Below are 17,302 nucleotides of genomic sequence, written 5' to 3'. Positions count from 1 at the left end.
TTAATGAAAGCCCCTCTTTTTTTAACTGAGTGTTAGATTTCCGTTCCTCCAAGGCCGAAAAATTCATTTAACACATTCGTCTTAACTTTAAGCTGTAGAACATGTTACTCCAAGCAATCCAAAACACCGTTCTAATATGTGGCTGCCCCGTGATAAGCCTATGATACGCATTATCATTCCTAAGACATTTTCCAGATATTTTCTTAACTAAATTATGACTAGAGTCCACTGATTCGTGTTTTCATGAGTAAAACATTTCGTGAAGCCCCCCCCCCCAAAAAAAACACTTCACATCACCACGGTATTACGCAGCTGCCCTCCGTGGCATCTGCCATCATCTCTAAGACCTTTTCAACCCTTTCTCAGAGCTTATAAATTGAAAATTGAACACTGTTTTATTTGAACAGCGGGACTTAGCATTTATTGTTAGAATGTGATGGTGCAAGGCAATTCGCGGCAATTAGAATTTAAAATATTTCAATATGTGGCTAGCCCACCCTAGCAAGCAATTCCAGAGGGGGGAGGCTTGTTATTAGAGGCAAACTTAAGCGATATCAAGACGTATTCTGAGTGGTCCTAATGAAAATGCCTCATTTTTTGACTGAGCGTTTGACATCCGTCCCCCTCAGTCGAAAAAATCATTTAACATCTTCCAGCTTAGCTTTAATCTCAGTAAGTGCTAGCCCAAGCAATTCACGCGACCATGACAATATGTGCCTGCCTCATGGCACCCTTGTGATAGATATACATATTATCATTCCTGAGACATTTCCATCAGAAATTGTCATTATAAACATATAACTTAAATCCAATGATTCATGTTTTTTTCCAAGCCATTCCGCCGTGATACACCATGTCCATCCACGTTACCATGGCACACTACAATTGACCATCTGGTACCTTCTTTTCCCCCACTCATCATTCCTAAGGTATTTTCCAGGTATTTTCTCGTTAAAAATCATGCATTAAATATAATGGTTCATGTTTTCGCAAGCAAACACTCCTTGATATCCCATGTCAATTCTCACCACTGTGCCACTCTATTACTGTCCCCTCTAACACCCTTTAACACCCTAACTCATCATTTTAAAGACATTTTCCAAGTATTTTCTCGTTAAAAATCATACCTTAAATCTAATGGCAAGCTAACACTCTGTGATACCCAAAGTCAATTCTCACCACCGTGCCGCACTATTACGTTCCTCTCTATTGCCTTTTAACACCCCCTCATCATTCTTAGGACATTTTCAAGATATTTTCTTGTTAAAATATGATTTAAATCCATTGGTCCATGTTTTAGCAATCCACCCCCAAACATGATGCCCTCCATGATAATTCACTATCTGGTACATATTATCACATATATGTTTTTTTTCAGGCATTTTTCTGCAAAAAATTTGGTTACATTAGAATTGATCCTTTAAAATTAATGAAATATCTCTAGTACGTTTCTTCTGATGACTCCTAGCATTTGAAGTCAGTGTGGCACAATTTACCACTCCCGATCGCAGATTTCGGCGTACATTATCACACCTAGAGTTTTTCAAATTTTCCCCTCAAAAGAAATTTATAAACTGAAAAATACAATTGTTTTTTTTAACTTGTTGCGTGTTGATTTTTGTTCATGTAACTTGTTGCGTGCTGATTTTTTGTTCGTGAAACTTGAAAAAATCAGAAAATGATTTTTGTTCGTGAAATTGGATATTGATTGTTTCTCTTCACGAAACAGATTTTGTTCATGGAACTTCTTGCATTTTGATTTTTGCTTCCTAGAATCTATTGCATGCTGATTTTTTTTGTTGGTGAAACCTCTTACATGTTAATTTTTTCTCTTCGTGAAACTTGTAAATTGATTTTTTCTCCTCACGAAACAGATTTTGTTTCCGCAACTTCTAGCGTGTTGATTTTCTATTCCTAGAATTTGTTGCTTGCTGATTTTTGTTCATTGAACTTTTTATGTGCTGATCTTTATTCGTGAAACATGTTGCATGTTGATTTTTCTCTTCTTGAAACTGATTTTGCTCATGGAACTTTTTGTGTGCTGATTTGTGTTCGTGGAGCTTGTTGTGTGCTGATTTTTGTTCGTGAAACTTTTTGCATGTTGATTTTTCTCTTTGTGAAACTTGTATTTTCTCCTCGTGAAAATGATTTTGTTTATAGAACTTGTTGCGTGCTGATTTTTATTCGTGAAGCTTGTTGTATGTTGATTTTTCACTTTGTGAAACTTGTATATAAATCTTTTCTGCTCGTGAAACTGATTTTGTTCACGGAATTCTTTGCGTAAGGTTTTTTCCTTGTTCGTGGAATTTTCTGCGTCCCAATTTTTCTTAATGAAACTTGTTGCATGTTGATATTTCTCCTCGAGAAACTTGTACATTGATTTTTCCCATCACGAAACTGATTTCGTTCATAAAACTTGCTGCGTGCTGATTTTTCTTCGTGAAACTTATTTTGCGCCGATTTTTTTTTGTTCGTGAAACTTTTACGTTGATTTATCTCCTCGTTAAACCAGTTTTGTTCATAGAACTTGTTGTGTGCTGATTAGTGCTCGTGGAACTTTTTGTTTGCTGATTTTTGTTCGTGAAACTTGTTGCATGTTTATTTTTCTCTTCGTCAAACTTGTACATTGATTTTTCTCCTCATAAAACTGATTTTGTTCATTGAACTTGTTGCGTGCTAACCTTTTTTCGTGTAACTTGTTTCATGTTTATTTTTCTCTTCGTGAAACTTGAACATTGATTTTTTTTCCTCGCGAAAGTCATTTTGCTCTTGGAACCCTTTGCTTGCTGACTTTTTTTCGTGGAACTTGCTGTGTGCTTATTTGTTCGGGAAACTTTTTACCTGTTGCATGCTGATTTTTGTTGATGGAACTAAATTTATGCTAATTTTCCTTCGTGAAACTTCTTGCATGTTAATTTTTCTATTCGTGAAACTTGTACATTGATTTTTCTCCACATGAAACTGATTTTGTTCATGGAACTTTTTGCGTGCTGATTTTTGTTCGTGGAACTTGTTTCGTGCTGATTTTCGTTTGCGAAACTTGTTGCATGCTGATTTTTCTCTTTGTGAAACTTGTACATTGATTTTTCTCCTCGTGAAACTGATTTTGTTCAAGGAGCCTGTTGCTAGCTGATTGTTGTTCACGGGACTTGCTGTGTGCTTATTATTGTTCACGAAACTTGTTGCATGTTAATTTCTCTTCGTGAAGCTTATATATTGATTTTTTCTTCGTGAAACTGACTTTGTTCATGGAACCTGTTTCGGGCTGATTTATATTCGTTGATTTTTTTGTACGTTGATTTTTTACTTCTCGAAACTTGTACATTGATTTTTTTTCTCGTGAGACTGATTTTGTTCATGGAACTCTTTGCGTGCTGATTTATTTTTCTTATTACTTGCTGCGCTCTGATTTTTCTTCATGAAACTTGTTACATATTAATTTTTCTCCTCGTGAAACTCGTACATTGATTTTTCACACATTAATTTGTACATTAAATTGAAATTTGTTCATGGAACTTATTGCGTACGGATTTTTCTTCGCGGAACTTATTGCGCGCTGATTTTTTTTTTCATGAAACTTGTATATCGTTTTTCTCCTCGTGATATAAACCGATTTTGCTCATGGAGACTGTTGTGTGCTCATTTGTGCTTGTGAAACCGATTTTGCTCATGGAACTTGTTGCGTGCGGATTCGTCTTTGTAGAAATTGTGTCACTTTTTGTTCTTGAAACACGTTGATTTTTCAACAAGTTGAAAATAGGTCGTCCGCGATTGGGATGGGAGAATTTCATAAAGAAAGATTTGAAGGAAATGGGAACTTCTTGCGAGAGTCTAAAGAGGGAGGGTTTGGATAGATTAGGATAGATGAGAAGCGTGCGTTGCTGTGTTGAATTCAGGTGGCTTGGTGCTGCGGTGAGTTGTTACTAATAGTAGTAGTATTAGTACTAATGGAGTCCACTTTCTAAATTTTTGGGTTCTGCTCCTAACAAAATGTCTTCAATTGCAAGTGTTCTGTAGACACTACTTTTAATGTTTGTTTAGTATTATATCTATTCTGGTCATAATTTAAAAAATATTTTTCCAAAAATAAGTTTTTGAAAGAAAAAAAAAGAGTTAAATTGAACCAAAAACGAGCATAAATAAAGTCATACAATAATTCATATTGATAAAAAAACTATTGATACCAATTTATAAATGAGACCCAAAACGAAAAGAAATTAAAATGAACAGGGCAACAGTGCTTTTGATGCTGCCGATTTTTTTGGTGCTGATTTATATGTATTTTAGTAAGATGAATTCAAATAGAACATTAGTGTTTGGTTAAGAGCTCCAATTTTTAAGATATGAGAATAGGAAAGAATAGGGAATATGGGTAAGAAATTACATAAGACAGTGTTTTAAAGAAAACAAAGTATCATGTGGAAAAAATGAGCAATTAGTTTTAAACCATTATCTTTATTTTAAAGACAATAAGTAAAACAAAACCATAGAAATCAGTATAGGAATTAAATTAAATGCTGTCACATGTTAATTTGAAATTTAATATTAAATTTAGTTTATATATTTTAAATTTCTTATTTTAATAATTAATTTGTCTAATTTGATTTATTTAAATATTAATATTATATTTATATAGTGTATATTTATTATTTAATATTAATAATTACTAATCTAAATTTTTTCATATTAATTTAATATTTAACATTGGAAAAACAACTACTTGAAACTTAAAAAGCTTCACTTAGGTGACAGTCTTGAATTTTTTGTTGTTGGAGTATTACCTTTACAAACTCGAGCAGTAATCTTCCCTCAGAATTCGGAGTTTTATTCACCAGTAAATACGAAATGGAAATACAATAGTCTTATTCCCTCGAAAGGCTCCATGGCCAGGAATATAAGGGGTATAAAAAAAATACAATATAAGCAACAATATAACCAAAAAAAGAGAACAATAGCCAATTAACATGTAAGATGTAAAAGAGAACATACCTGAGGCCTGGGAGTCAAAACGCAGAGAGGACAACTGAAAATCCTGTCTCTCTTGGTAGAGATCCAATCTTTATTATTGTTGAAATCTTTCATCCTTTCTTTCACTGGTGGCTCCATATTCTTCTTCGAAAAAGTTCAAGTTACTTTGTAAACAGTGAACTTTAATGCTCATGTTATAACCCATATTTCTGAAACCAATAAGCATTTTGTTCCCCAGCGTATCGTAGCTTTCGGCAATTCGGTTACTCAAAAAATTGTTTATGACCTCAACAAATAATATCTTTGCTTTTCGCTCAGGCTCGTTCATAGGACCTACAAAGACAGGATCTTTGGGTAATTAAAAGTCTGGCTTTAATCTGCTCCGTGGTCGCATGAGGCATCGTTCTTCTTATTTTTGCAAAGCATAATTCGTTCGTATTTACAAACTGCTTCTTGAAGCCCTGCTTAATATACACTGGAGGGAGGATGATTTACTTTTGTGTAACAGAAAACTCATTAATAGTAAACTTTTTCACAGGAACCATGTTTCTTCTGAGTCTGCTCTTTTTTCACCGACTGATTTTTCTTATCTCTACTGTCCCTAAGACGCACGAAACAAGGAATTTCTGTATGACCACTTTGCTGTCGAAGGAGAAAATTTGCTATCATTAAGTCCACGCAAATCACCCATAGATGGTCAGAATACTTTTTTTGTCGGAAAACAATTTTTTTTTTCGAATGAGCACTTTGTAAATATCCAAATTTGATGCCATTGTGTAAACGAATATATTTTAGGATTCGCTTGCAATTATTAATAAATAAGTGCCAGTCATTCATAGAATATTTTAGAATACCCATTTTTCCTAGAAGGCTTATAATATCGTCACAAAATACAGGATTGCGTTCTTGATTGAAAAAATATGAAAAATCCTTTTTCTGTTTAACAGTAAAGTGTGATTTCGGTTCATTGCTCCAGTAATTTTTTGTCGTGAGTCTGGAAGCAAATAATTCTAAAGGTTCTTTTGACAGGTGGAGGTGTTTAACGAGATCACTGGATTTAAATGTTAAATAAGTGATGAAATTATCTCATAATCAAAGCCACCACGATCATTGTTATCAGAAAGATCATCGAAGTAGCAGTATTCTTCCTCAATGAGCTTCTTCAACGTGCAGTCTAGAAGCAAGTAATTCTAAAGGTTCTTTTGAAAATAGGAGGTCTCTAACAAGGTCGTTTGGTTTAAATGTTGAATAAATGATGAAATTCCCTCATAATCACAGTAACCACTTTCATTGTTATCAGAAGGATCATTAAGTAGCAGTATTCTTCCTCAATAAGCTTCTTCAGCGTTCAGTCTGGAAGCAAGTAATTCTAAAGGTTCTTTTGACAATTGGAGGTCTCAAATGAAGTCATTTGGTTTAAATGTTGAATAAATGATAAAATTCTCTCACAATCGTAGTCACCACGATCATAGTTATCTGAAGGATCATCGAAGAAGTAGTATTCTTCTTCAATGATCTTTTTCAACGTGCAGTTTGGAAGCAAGTAATTCTAAAGGTCCTTTTGATAATTGGAGGTCTCTAACGAGGTCATTTGAATTAAATATTGAATAGGTCATGAAATTCCCTCGTAATCACTGTCACCATGATCATTCTTGTCAGAAGGATCATCAAAGTAGCAGTATTCTTCCTCAAAGAGCTTCTTCAACGTGCAGTCTGGAAGCAAGTAATTCTAAAGGTTCTTTTGACAGTTGGAGATCTTTAACGAGGTCATTTGGTTCAAATGTTTAATAGATTCTGAAATTTCCTCATAATCACAGTCACCACGATCATTGTTATCAGAAGGATCATCAAAGTAGCACTATTCCACCTCAATGAGCTATGATAGCTGATGAAATGCTGGTATTGGTACGTCATCATCGTAAGTTACTAGTTGTCTTACAGAGGACAAACCAGGATAATAACACTTATTTTGACTGTTTCTATCTATCCCAATAGTATTTACAACACAGACGTAGCAGTCATCAATATGGTTTTTTTCGGTTCCCTCCAAACTATCAGCAGATAAAACTTGAGATTTTTTCTTTTCCCTGTTGCCCAACGTCGCAAATGCTCTGAATAATTTCTTATAGATAGAACTGGTGTCCATGCGTTGTCCTGTTAACTAGATTTGGCACCAAAGTGTGTTATTATCTTTTTTTTATAAAGTTAGCAATTGATTTCCTGTTTCCTTGAGAATTGTACTCTTCACATGCGTAGCAAGACATATCAGGATGATTCACACAAATTTTTCTATTTTATCTAGAACTCGTTTTTGAAATTCTGATAAATAGCCATGATTAAAGTACATTGACTTATCAAACAGTTTTAAGATTATTAGAAAATTATATCATAATAAAAAAAAGATTCTGAGACATATCCACCTAACCACCACAGTGAGAATTCTCCAACTAACCGGTTTCAGTTTTACCTTTCACTCAAATACACGCAACGCCAGGCAAATGCTAAACGCCCTACTGGATATGTCTGGAATAAAGTGGACCGAGCTACAAGAAACGTGGTTAGGTAGAAGCACTAGTTAGAAACAGACATGGCTATTCGGTTTATGCTGTGATTGCGCTATCTAAATACGAAAATTACCTGCTGACTATTACGTTTGTAGTGGAATAACACAGTTAATGCTGTTATTTTTGAAGTATATAATTTGTTGTAAAACACATTGCAAACAGATAAAAATGCAGATTAGTTATATATCATTTTACATTATTGGTATATAGGTTGCTTTAATAATAAACTTAATTTTGAGTTGATAGCGCTATTTCTCAAGAATTATAGCTGATTCAGAAAAATTGATTTCATGTTTGCATTTAGCATCCCAGAAATAACGTGAATCCGCTTATAAAAACAATTTTCCCCAACAACAAAATTATTCCGAACAAACAGAAAATTTTTCTTGTTGGTCTGTGTAATCAGCTTAAACTTAAAATGATCACAAGTGATAAACAGGACTAGCGCTAACTCCCCTAGCCTTACCAAAGCTAGAGCGTATTTTGCAGTTTACTGAAAACAATTTTTATTTTGAGCAGTGTATTTTTATTTTTCGTAACAGCAACGTGGCAAAAAAAGATGATATCTCAAAGCCAAGGCTAATCAAAAGTATAAAAAATTGTGCCCCTGTTCCCCTCTCTCCCTCTTAAAACCTTTAAATGGCTAGAATTTCGTTGACATTTCATTAAAAACGATATGTAACAGTGGGGTTTTTATTTGCCAAAACTTCAACAACAGCAAGAAAAAAAATCACCATAATAAGTAAGGTTACTGCAAAGAACGAAGGGTTAAGAAAAATCTAAGGACATGAATTTGAAACTTCCAGGTAAATTTAAGTGGAAGTTGAACTATGACAAGGGGGATAAGGGAAGCTCAATAACGACTGAAGGAATTACAATGCATACTCAATCCAAACCTAAAACTAACGGAAATTACCACAAACAAGAGTAGGACTACCCCCCCCCCCCATGCCTTATAAACATCAGAGCGTCACTTACGCTTTTCTGAAAACTAAAAGTATTTTAAACATTTTGTATTTTAAAAGTTTTCGATTAATTTGTCAGAGAAAGATTTGTGTCCCGTTCCTGAAAGTAATTAATTTCAAAAAATTCAAAGAAAAGTAAAGAGCAATATTAAACGAAAGACAATCAGAAATCTTTGTTAACAGCAGTGTCTTTATATTGGTCACAGCATCAACAACTATACAACAAACGTAATGTCTAAAGGGTAATCAACGCTCACATCTCAGAGGGATGATGTCACCTTTCCTCCCCCTCAAAACCTCTAAACGGCTGGAATGTTATAGTTATTGATTTGAAAATGACAAGTACTTTGAACACTGTTGTTTTTACATCAACAGCAGCAACAAAAAAAAAGAAAAAAAAAATCACCATAATAACCAAGAATTCCGAAAAGAACTAATGAAAGTAGATTGGCTGTTTAAAATGTAATAATATTCATCCTTGAGTATCCTGGTAACTTTTGATAATGTTTGATATATATTTTATTTTCTGAAACTACAAATGACACCTCCAAACCTTAGAAAGTTTAGGGGGCGTTAACCCTAATCTTATGTGTGGTAATTTCTATTCGTGTTAAGTTTAAATGGATTATTCATTGTAATTTCGGTTTGTTTTAAGTTTTGAGTTTTTATATTATTATTTCTCCTAGGCTTTGGTTCAATATAACTTTTTACTTTTCTTCCAAACCTTCATTTTTTGAAAAAGTTTCTTTTTCTGTCAATTTCAGTTTGTTTTTAATTGACTTTTTTTATTTGTAAATCAAAGTAAACACTTGTAATATTTTGTTTTTCAGCTTAAGAATTTAGATTTTGGCCTTCTATTTATATTTTGGACCAAATTTTGCAAAAATAAATAGATAATTGTATCATAACAGAGCTTTGGGTGAACAGGGATGGGGTGTATTATTCAAATGGATTGAAAAACTGCATAATTTATGGCCATAAGCAACCCTGAACTCCATCCCGTTGCTATCTTGAATGTAGACTAATATTGATTTGCCATTTTATTATAAGAATCTTATTGTATTATATTTTGTTGCGCTTTTTTTAGTTTAGATGAATTAATTTTCAGCTCAGTTATTGAAAACGGTTGAATTGTTGTTTAAAATAATAAAGATATAAATAGGATATCAAGAATCAATGCCACGAGATTTGTTTCCTAATTGAGGCCCCCTTAGTTTGGAAATTTTAATTGATTAATATTGATCGAAGACTATGATCCAGAGTACATTCTGGAAACCTTAACCTAGTGAACGATCTATTTGAATTGAATCTAAATACAACTATTAAGGAACGGATTTTTTTTGTGTTAATTTAAACCCCCCCCCTCGACTCCTAATAAAATGTAAAATTTTCTTGGCCCAAAAAAATGGTCTCCGAAAGTTCCGTGTCGATCGGGCACCCAGAATCAAACATACCACCATTTATGTTTGTAAAGTCTTTGTGTAAATAGTTGGTAGCTAGCGTAATTTACGGCTCTTATACCAGCTTCGTTTATCTTGAATAACACAGCCGTCTTAAAAGTTTGATCAGAAGCCTTTGGGGTTGTTTAGGATGGGTAGAAAAAATGTGTTCGGAAGGGGGCTTGTTGCCCTCCAGTCACTTTTATCTTGTGAAAAAAAGACTAGAATTTTTTATTTTCTATGAAACGAGGCCCCTCTGAAGTTTCTACGACCACTCCTTCCATACTAAGTGGGCTGGGAAAATCTGAATTTATCATATGAATGATCCATTTCCATTCCTCAGACAATACATGTATGGCATTCTTATAAACTGTATGCATATACTGTCTTTTAATTTAGCACTACTCTTTCCCCCAAGTCATGATTCAACGTCTGCTTCCTTCATCAACTATTCCTAAAAGTTTGAACTTAATAACCTAAGCTGTTCCCAAGATATTGTATACAGGCCATTTGGACAACATGATAGCATATAACATACTGTCTTTTGATTTTTCTCGTTACTTTGCCGTACATAAATTATAAGTGCCATAGGTGCAAAATATATAGTTATAATGCCAATTATAATTGCCATTTGTATAAAATATACATACATTTTGAAGCTCCTCCCCTTTCTCTCAACACTATATTTGAACTTTCCTTGTCCAAATCCCCTCCTTACTTTCTCCAAAAACACTTGAAATTTTCAACTGAATCCCCCGCGCCGTACAATACATGTTAGTGCGATGATCTGAATGCACAGTATCTATCGACTTTCCCATCCACAAGTCAATATTTCAAATCCTTTCCCCATCGTCCAGTATTCCCTCAAAGCTTTAACTTGATGCCTAAAGTCGTTAATTTCTATTCTTGAGATGTTCCAGATATGGTATTTTTATTATCTGAATCCACAGAGTGTCTTTTGATTTAGTTCAGTATCCTCCTCAACGTCCTCTACAAGTTTTTAGCTAAATGCCCTTAGCTGTTCCTGAAAGATTGCTGATACGTCAATTAGACAACCCAGCAGCACATAGTACCATTTGAATTATCTCGCTACTTAAAAATCCGTAAATTATAAGTATCATAGGAGATTATAGTGCAAAACAGTATTTTCGCCTGGATTGGAGGCCATGATTTTGTGTCTCTTGCCCCTCCCCAAGCAATATATTTTTTTACAGCAAAAAAGAAATTTTCCTTACCCCACCCTTCCCTTCTATTGTCCAACAGAATCTAAAAGTTTCATCTCCATCGCTAAGCCCTTGTCCTAAGATATTACTGACATGGTATTTCAATGAGCTGGATACACATAGTGCCTTCTGATTTATTTCCAGTAGAAAAATCAAAGTGATCTTGACCCCTCCTTCTCCACTCCTTCAAACTTTGAACTTGTTCCGTTGAGCTGTTTCCAAAATTTTTATAATATAGTTAAAAATCAGGTGCATGTATTATCCTTTGATTGACTTTTTGATTGACGTTTTGTTTTCATATTTCTATTCAAATTTCTGTTTCACTGTTTACTTCCATCAGAAAAATTGTGTTATTGTCATAGCAATCTAATATTGAAAAGCCGCCTTTTAGTTATTTTTTTTTGCTCTTTTATACAATTAATATTTTTATAGTATAACGGCTTTTGAATTCCTGTAGGCATAGTTTTTCTAAAAAATGCTTTAAATTCTGTTGTTTTCAGGCTTGGTGATGGCTGGAGGGATTTATATTAGACTTACGCTGGACAAACTTTATTCTACTTTCTGTGATCATTCTGTCCTCTGCTTCAGGTCTTTCCCCCCTAAATTTTAAACATAATAAAAATCATCTTCCAATGCTGCAATTCATCTTGAAACAAAACAAATATGTACCATTTTCATTACTTTTGTATAAACACCATTACAAACAAAAACAGAAATCCAATCAAAAATTGAAATCCATTTACGGTGAACCGAAATTATTGACAGAAATGTTTTAAATTCTGTTGTTTTCGGGTTTGGTGACGGCTGGAGGGATGTATAATAGACGTGCACTGGCCAAACTTTAGTTTACTTTCTGTGATCATTCTACCCTTTATGCTTCAGGTCTTTCCCCCCTAGGTTTTAAAAATAATATAAATCATCTTCCAATGCTGCAATTCATCTTGAAACAAAATAAGGATGTACCATTTTCATTAATTTTGTATAAACATCATTACAAACAAAAATCGAAATCCATTTCAGGTGAACTGAAATGGTGAACCGAAATGCTTTAATTTCTGTTGTTTTCAGGTTTGGTGACGGCTGGTATCAAGATAATTGAGAATTCCTCTGCAAAAAGTGCCGTTTGGAACCATTTCGGATGGGCTGCTCATGGCGATTCAGACGAACCAAATCGTCGTCGTGCAGTTTGCCGTTTATGTTATTCTGAAGTTTTATATTCTGGTAATACGACAAACTTGCAATTTCATCTTCGTCGGCACCATCGATATGAGCTTTCACTTGGGACAGAGGTGTGTGCTAAAAACTGGAAAACTTTTTCAACTCCAATGAAGAGGAAGGGTGGTCGTCTCAGCACTGACGAGACACAGAAAAAACAAAGCAAGCTAAATACGGATAGTGATGAAGGGAGTTCATATATACAATTGCATAGAGGGCAGAAACAGGAAATGAACTTGCTGATAATTAAGTCTCTTGTCACAGATTGCTTGCCTTTAAGTGTTCTTGAAGGAACGGGCATGCAAGGCATGATGAAAATGCTTGATTCCGACTTCAGTGATAAAAAATTAGATGTGCTACGGACAGAAGTTTTACCAAAACTGTACGAAGATACTCTTAAGAAGACCTTAAGCCACTTGTCCATTTCTCAATCAGTTTCATTAAGTATTGAAGCATGGTACAATATTGATAAGACTCAAAATTATGTTGGGCTCATTTTCAACTACTTAAATAGTAACGGCAATGTTTCATCGTCGTATTGCAAAACATTGGAGGTAAATCTAGGTGATAGTCCCAAAACTATTGCTGAATTAATAAACCAGGCACTAAAAGATCTTCAGTTGGATTTTGCTAGGATTGTCGGCTGCACAATGCCTGAAGAGCCAGAGGGAATTTATAATACTTTATCTGAAGCAATACGTTTAATGCAAATGCCTCGTATTCCTTGCTTGATATCTGCTTTTCAATGTGCTTCCAAGGAATTGTTACAAATTGTAAATATAGATTTTTCATACTCAAAATTAAAAACGCTTCTAAATTTGATATCACAAAATCCAAAATATGTAAGCATTTACCAGGATGAGCTCAAAGACTGTGACTGGATACTAAAGGACAGTGTTCCATTCCCTTTATTATGTAAAGGTATGACAAGGTGCATTGAAGTGCAGGAGCTTCTTATGAGCATAGCTACCCGAGAATTTAATTCAAAGCCCTCCTTAACAAGGGAAGATTTCAGTACGCTTCACGCAATTGTATACATTTTGCAGCCATTAACTGATTCAACAGAAACGATTAATGGAGCTGACTTTCCCTGTATAAGTATCATTCTACCTTTCTTGTATAAGGTAACAAATATAGCCTTTAACGCTCAAGAAGGCGATTCAGTGGTACTAGCCGAGGCTAAGCTGTTAGTTAGATCTTATCTGTCGACTATATACGGTCGTGAACAGACTCAACTTTTTTTACGTACTGCCATGTATTTAGATCCAAGACTGAAATCTCTTCCCTTTTTTGCTGCTGAAGAGAAACTGGAGATTCGAGAGCTTTTGCACGCTGAACTATCAAAACTGGTGCGAAAAAATGGAGGTGCTTGTGGCTCTGCCCGAACTTCTCACGGGGATAAAAAGACCAAACTTTCTGCAATGCTTGGTGATATATTTCCGGAAACATCAACCGAGTCGGATATGCTTAAACAAGAAAATTCATCTAATTTTGTGGAAAATATTGCACGTTCGGAAATTAATTGTTATGAAAATGAAGAGCCGATGAGTCTAGATGAAATACAGCCTCTCAAGTGGTGGAAAGAACGTGAAGCTCAGTACAGATATCTTTCAAAAATGGCGCGCAAACTTTTGTGTATATCAAGTGCAAGTATACCAGCAAAAAGGATGTTGACGAAAAATGGTGTTAACTGGCAACACAGAAGAGCGAGTTTGGCAACAAAAGAACTGCACAGTGTTGTTTTTCTCAGTGAATCATATGGTCGTTAGCTTTTACAGTTCATTTTATCACAGAGAAACAGAGGGACTGTTTGTAAAAAGTCTTGTGGCTGAATTTTTTTTTGTTTTTAACTGGATTATAATTCACGCATAATAACCAATCAGGTGCAATGTAACTTTTTATCCTTTTTACTAGCTGAGATTAGACGCATAGGTCTTTGAAAAAATCCCTGTAGTATTTTCTCGCTATTTTCCATGAAATCCCTTAAGGTTCCCCTCATAGGAACGGGCTCTAAAATCATTAGAAGTTTTTCTCACTACCTTATAGCCTATCTTGAAAAAAGAAACTCAGTTTGAAAATACCAGCAAAATCCTTAAAGTATTTGTAAAAATCTTCTGCATCTGAAATTATTACTAGATTTCACACAAGAACGGGGATAGCCAATCATGTTTTAAAAGTTGGGGCTAATTGGATTCCTTTTCTGATATATATATATATATATATATATATATATATATATATATATATATATATATATATATATATATATATATATATATATATAATGTATATAGAATAATTAGATTAGCCTACAAGAAAACTTCTTAGACGTCAGCCAATAAATTAAACTGAACGTTTTTCCACGGAACTTTTGGAAAGTAATCTCTATTTTTATCTTTATATAATCGTATTGACTTATATATTGCTGACAAATTGTTGTCAGTATCTTGTAACCAAGCATTAAGAAAATAGTGTCTTGGGCAAGACTGTACCCAGAGGGGTTAGGGGGTTTGAACCCTCCCCTCCTCAGAAATGTTTGTCTGATTCGTAAAAATTAACAAACATGGATATAAACAAATTTCTTATGCATTTTGAGTTTTTTTCTGTCTTCCCCCCAAACAAAATCTTGGATACGGCCCTGGTTTGGGGCCCGTACTTTTATAAGTTTCTTCATTTTTTTATTTTTAATTCTGTATTGCCGTTATTGAAATACAGTTATATGTGAAACATTTTGAAGTAATTTTTTCCTAACTTTTATTTTATTTTAAGGCTTTTTTATTTTGGTATCCTCCTGTCCCTTCTAGCTAAATACTACCAAAGTAGTATGACGATCTTGGTCGAAAATTCATTAAGAACATTTCTTGAGGATCCAGGCACCTCCTCCTCCCGTAAAAAAGATCAAATGAAACATAAGTGAAAGATCCTCTAAGCAATGTCAGATAAACTGTTTCTTGAAACTGTGACAGATTGAAACTGCTGACCTGGATTATAATAAACATATTTTTGTACTAGAATAGACATAAGCAAAATTTACCTTTTAATTCCATCATTTAAATTTGCACATCCCATAGCGCACGAATTGAAATCTTATCTTCTGGTTTTGGGTTTTAGCTTAATTTTGTCGCACAGAAGTAATTTATAATTTGATTCATTGATTGACAGCTTTCCAAAATGCAATATAGCTCCGTTTTAATGGGTACATTGGCCCCTTTTTTCTCAAAATCGTCTGATCAAAACTAAGAGAAAGCCATTTAGCCAAAAAAAGAATTAATATGAAAATTTCATTTTAATAATTTATGTTCGGAGAGCCAAAATCAAACATGCATTAATTCAAAAACGTTCAGAAATTAAAAAAAAACTAGTTTTTATAACTGAAAGTAAGGAGCAACATTAAAACTTAAAACGAACAGAAATTACTCCGTGTATGAAAGGGGCTGTTCCCTTCTCAACGCCCCGCTCTTTACGCTAAAGTTTTTTACTGTTTAATAAAGTAGAATTTAGAGAAAGAGCCAAACTTTAGCGTAAAGAGCGGGGCGTTGAGAAGGGAACAGCCCCTTTCATACACGGAGTAATTTCTGTTCGTTTTAAGTTTTAATGCTTCTTACTTTCAGTTAAAAAAACTAGTTTTTTTTATCTATTTATTCCTCTCTGGATCCACGACGTTAGTTTGAGCACAAAAGTTTCTCGCTGTCATTTTAAAGAGTCTTGTTTAAAAAGCTTTTAGCCCAGTTTTGACTGCAGTTCTTTATTTATGTTTTTTATTTTATTTTTTCCCACCAAAATAAAAAACAATTGTGTGGAGTACAAACAATAATGAAATTAAAGAAAAACATAAAACGACTTCACATGCTACACAAGGTTATGTACTAGTTCGTGACACCTAAAATATAATCCTTACTTTAAACAAAACTTGGAGTCTACTAAAACTCAAGATGAATATTCTATAAGGTTTGCACACTGAAAATTTGTAATTTTATTAATTATGAAATACAACATCAACGCCTAGCTTTCAAGAGTTCCACTGTAGACTTTCACATTTAATCACGTATCAACCATCACCAAACCCCCCTTCAAAAAGACCTACCACTGGCAGTAATTTATCCGTACCTAATGATAGAAATATCATTAACATAGTACAGGTAATATGGTAGCCAGTATACGGTAATATGGTAGAAACAGAGATCATACTCAGAAATAAAATTCAAAGCTTTTATAGACATATCATTTATTTAAAGTAGGTTGCAAGGCTCTCAAGGAGTTGTGACCCTCAAGAAAAATCTAGCCTAGAAACTGACACAGTTCTGTGCTACTGCGTTTGTCTTAGACGGCTTTGTGCTGCAGTGGCCTGTAATTTATTTATTTATCTAAGGTTAAATTAATCTAATAGATTATCGTTTCAGTAGCACCGTAGTAAAAGAGATATAGCAGTTATGCCTTTTAGAGGGTACTAAAACCCTTCTTTACACCGAACGGTTATTATTGGAAAGAAAAAAAAACGTGGAACAAGCTGTAACCTACGCTGCCCTTAGGTTCTTAGCCGCTGTATTGATCAAACATTGAAACAAAAAGAAGATAGTGAGCATCAGAAAGAAATAGTCAATTGCCATATTTCTTTATTAGTAGGCTCCGCCGTACTAGTGATAGAATATATAAAGGCTATGTAACTAATATATGACAAATGTTAAATACATAAACAATATTAGTCATGTAAAATTGACGGCTGACACAGAAAATGGCGAAATCGAGTTCCATGGTAGCCTACCTCATGTGACCGAACTTTATTCTCTTTCAAGGTTTCTGCCATAGCTGCAACGTAGTAATGATACTAGTTCAGTGAGATACTCCCAAATATATTATACTATTGACTGATAAGTTTTTACAAGAAAGCCAAAATCAAGCATAAGGCCTCAAAGAAGTTTGCTTCAAGC

At 34.2% G+C, this 17,302-nt stretch overlaps 1 protein-coding gene across 5 annotated transcripts in view; it reads left to right on the top strand.

Moving 5' to 3' along the window:
• LOC136036455 (E3 SUMO-protein ligase ZBED1-like) overlaps positions 1 to 14,268 on the top strand; it is a 53,772-nt gene extending 39,504 nt beyond the window's left edge. For all 5 annotated transcript variants that reach the window (XM_065718695.1, XM_065718696.1, XM_065718694.1 and 2 more), the window contains exon 5: positions 12,228 to 14,268. In XM_065718695.1, the coding sequence (XP_065574767.1) occupies positions 12,228 to 14,143 (1,916 nt within the window). In that variant the 3' untranslated portion in view covers positions 14,144 to 14,268. The remainder of the gene's footprint in view (positions 1 to 12,227) is intronic.
• Positions 14,269 to 17,302: the final 3,034 nt, after the last annotated feature.

The sequence above is a fragment of the Artemia franciscana genome, chromosome 15, assembly GCF_032884065.1.
Source record: "Artemia franciscana chromosome 15, ASM3288406v1, whole genome shotgun sequence".
NCBI classification, from domain to species: Eukaryota; Metazoa; Arthropoda; class Branchiopoda; order Anostraca; family Artemiidae; genus Artemia; species Artemia franciscana.
The sequence above is the reverse complement of the archived record's forward strand: the minus strand, read 5'-3'. Positions and strand labels throughout refer to the sequence as shown.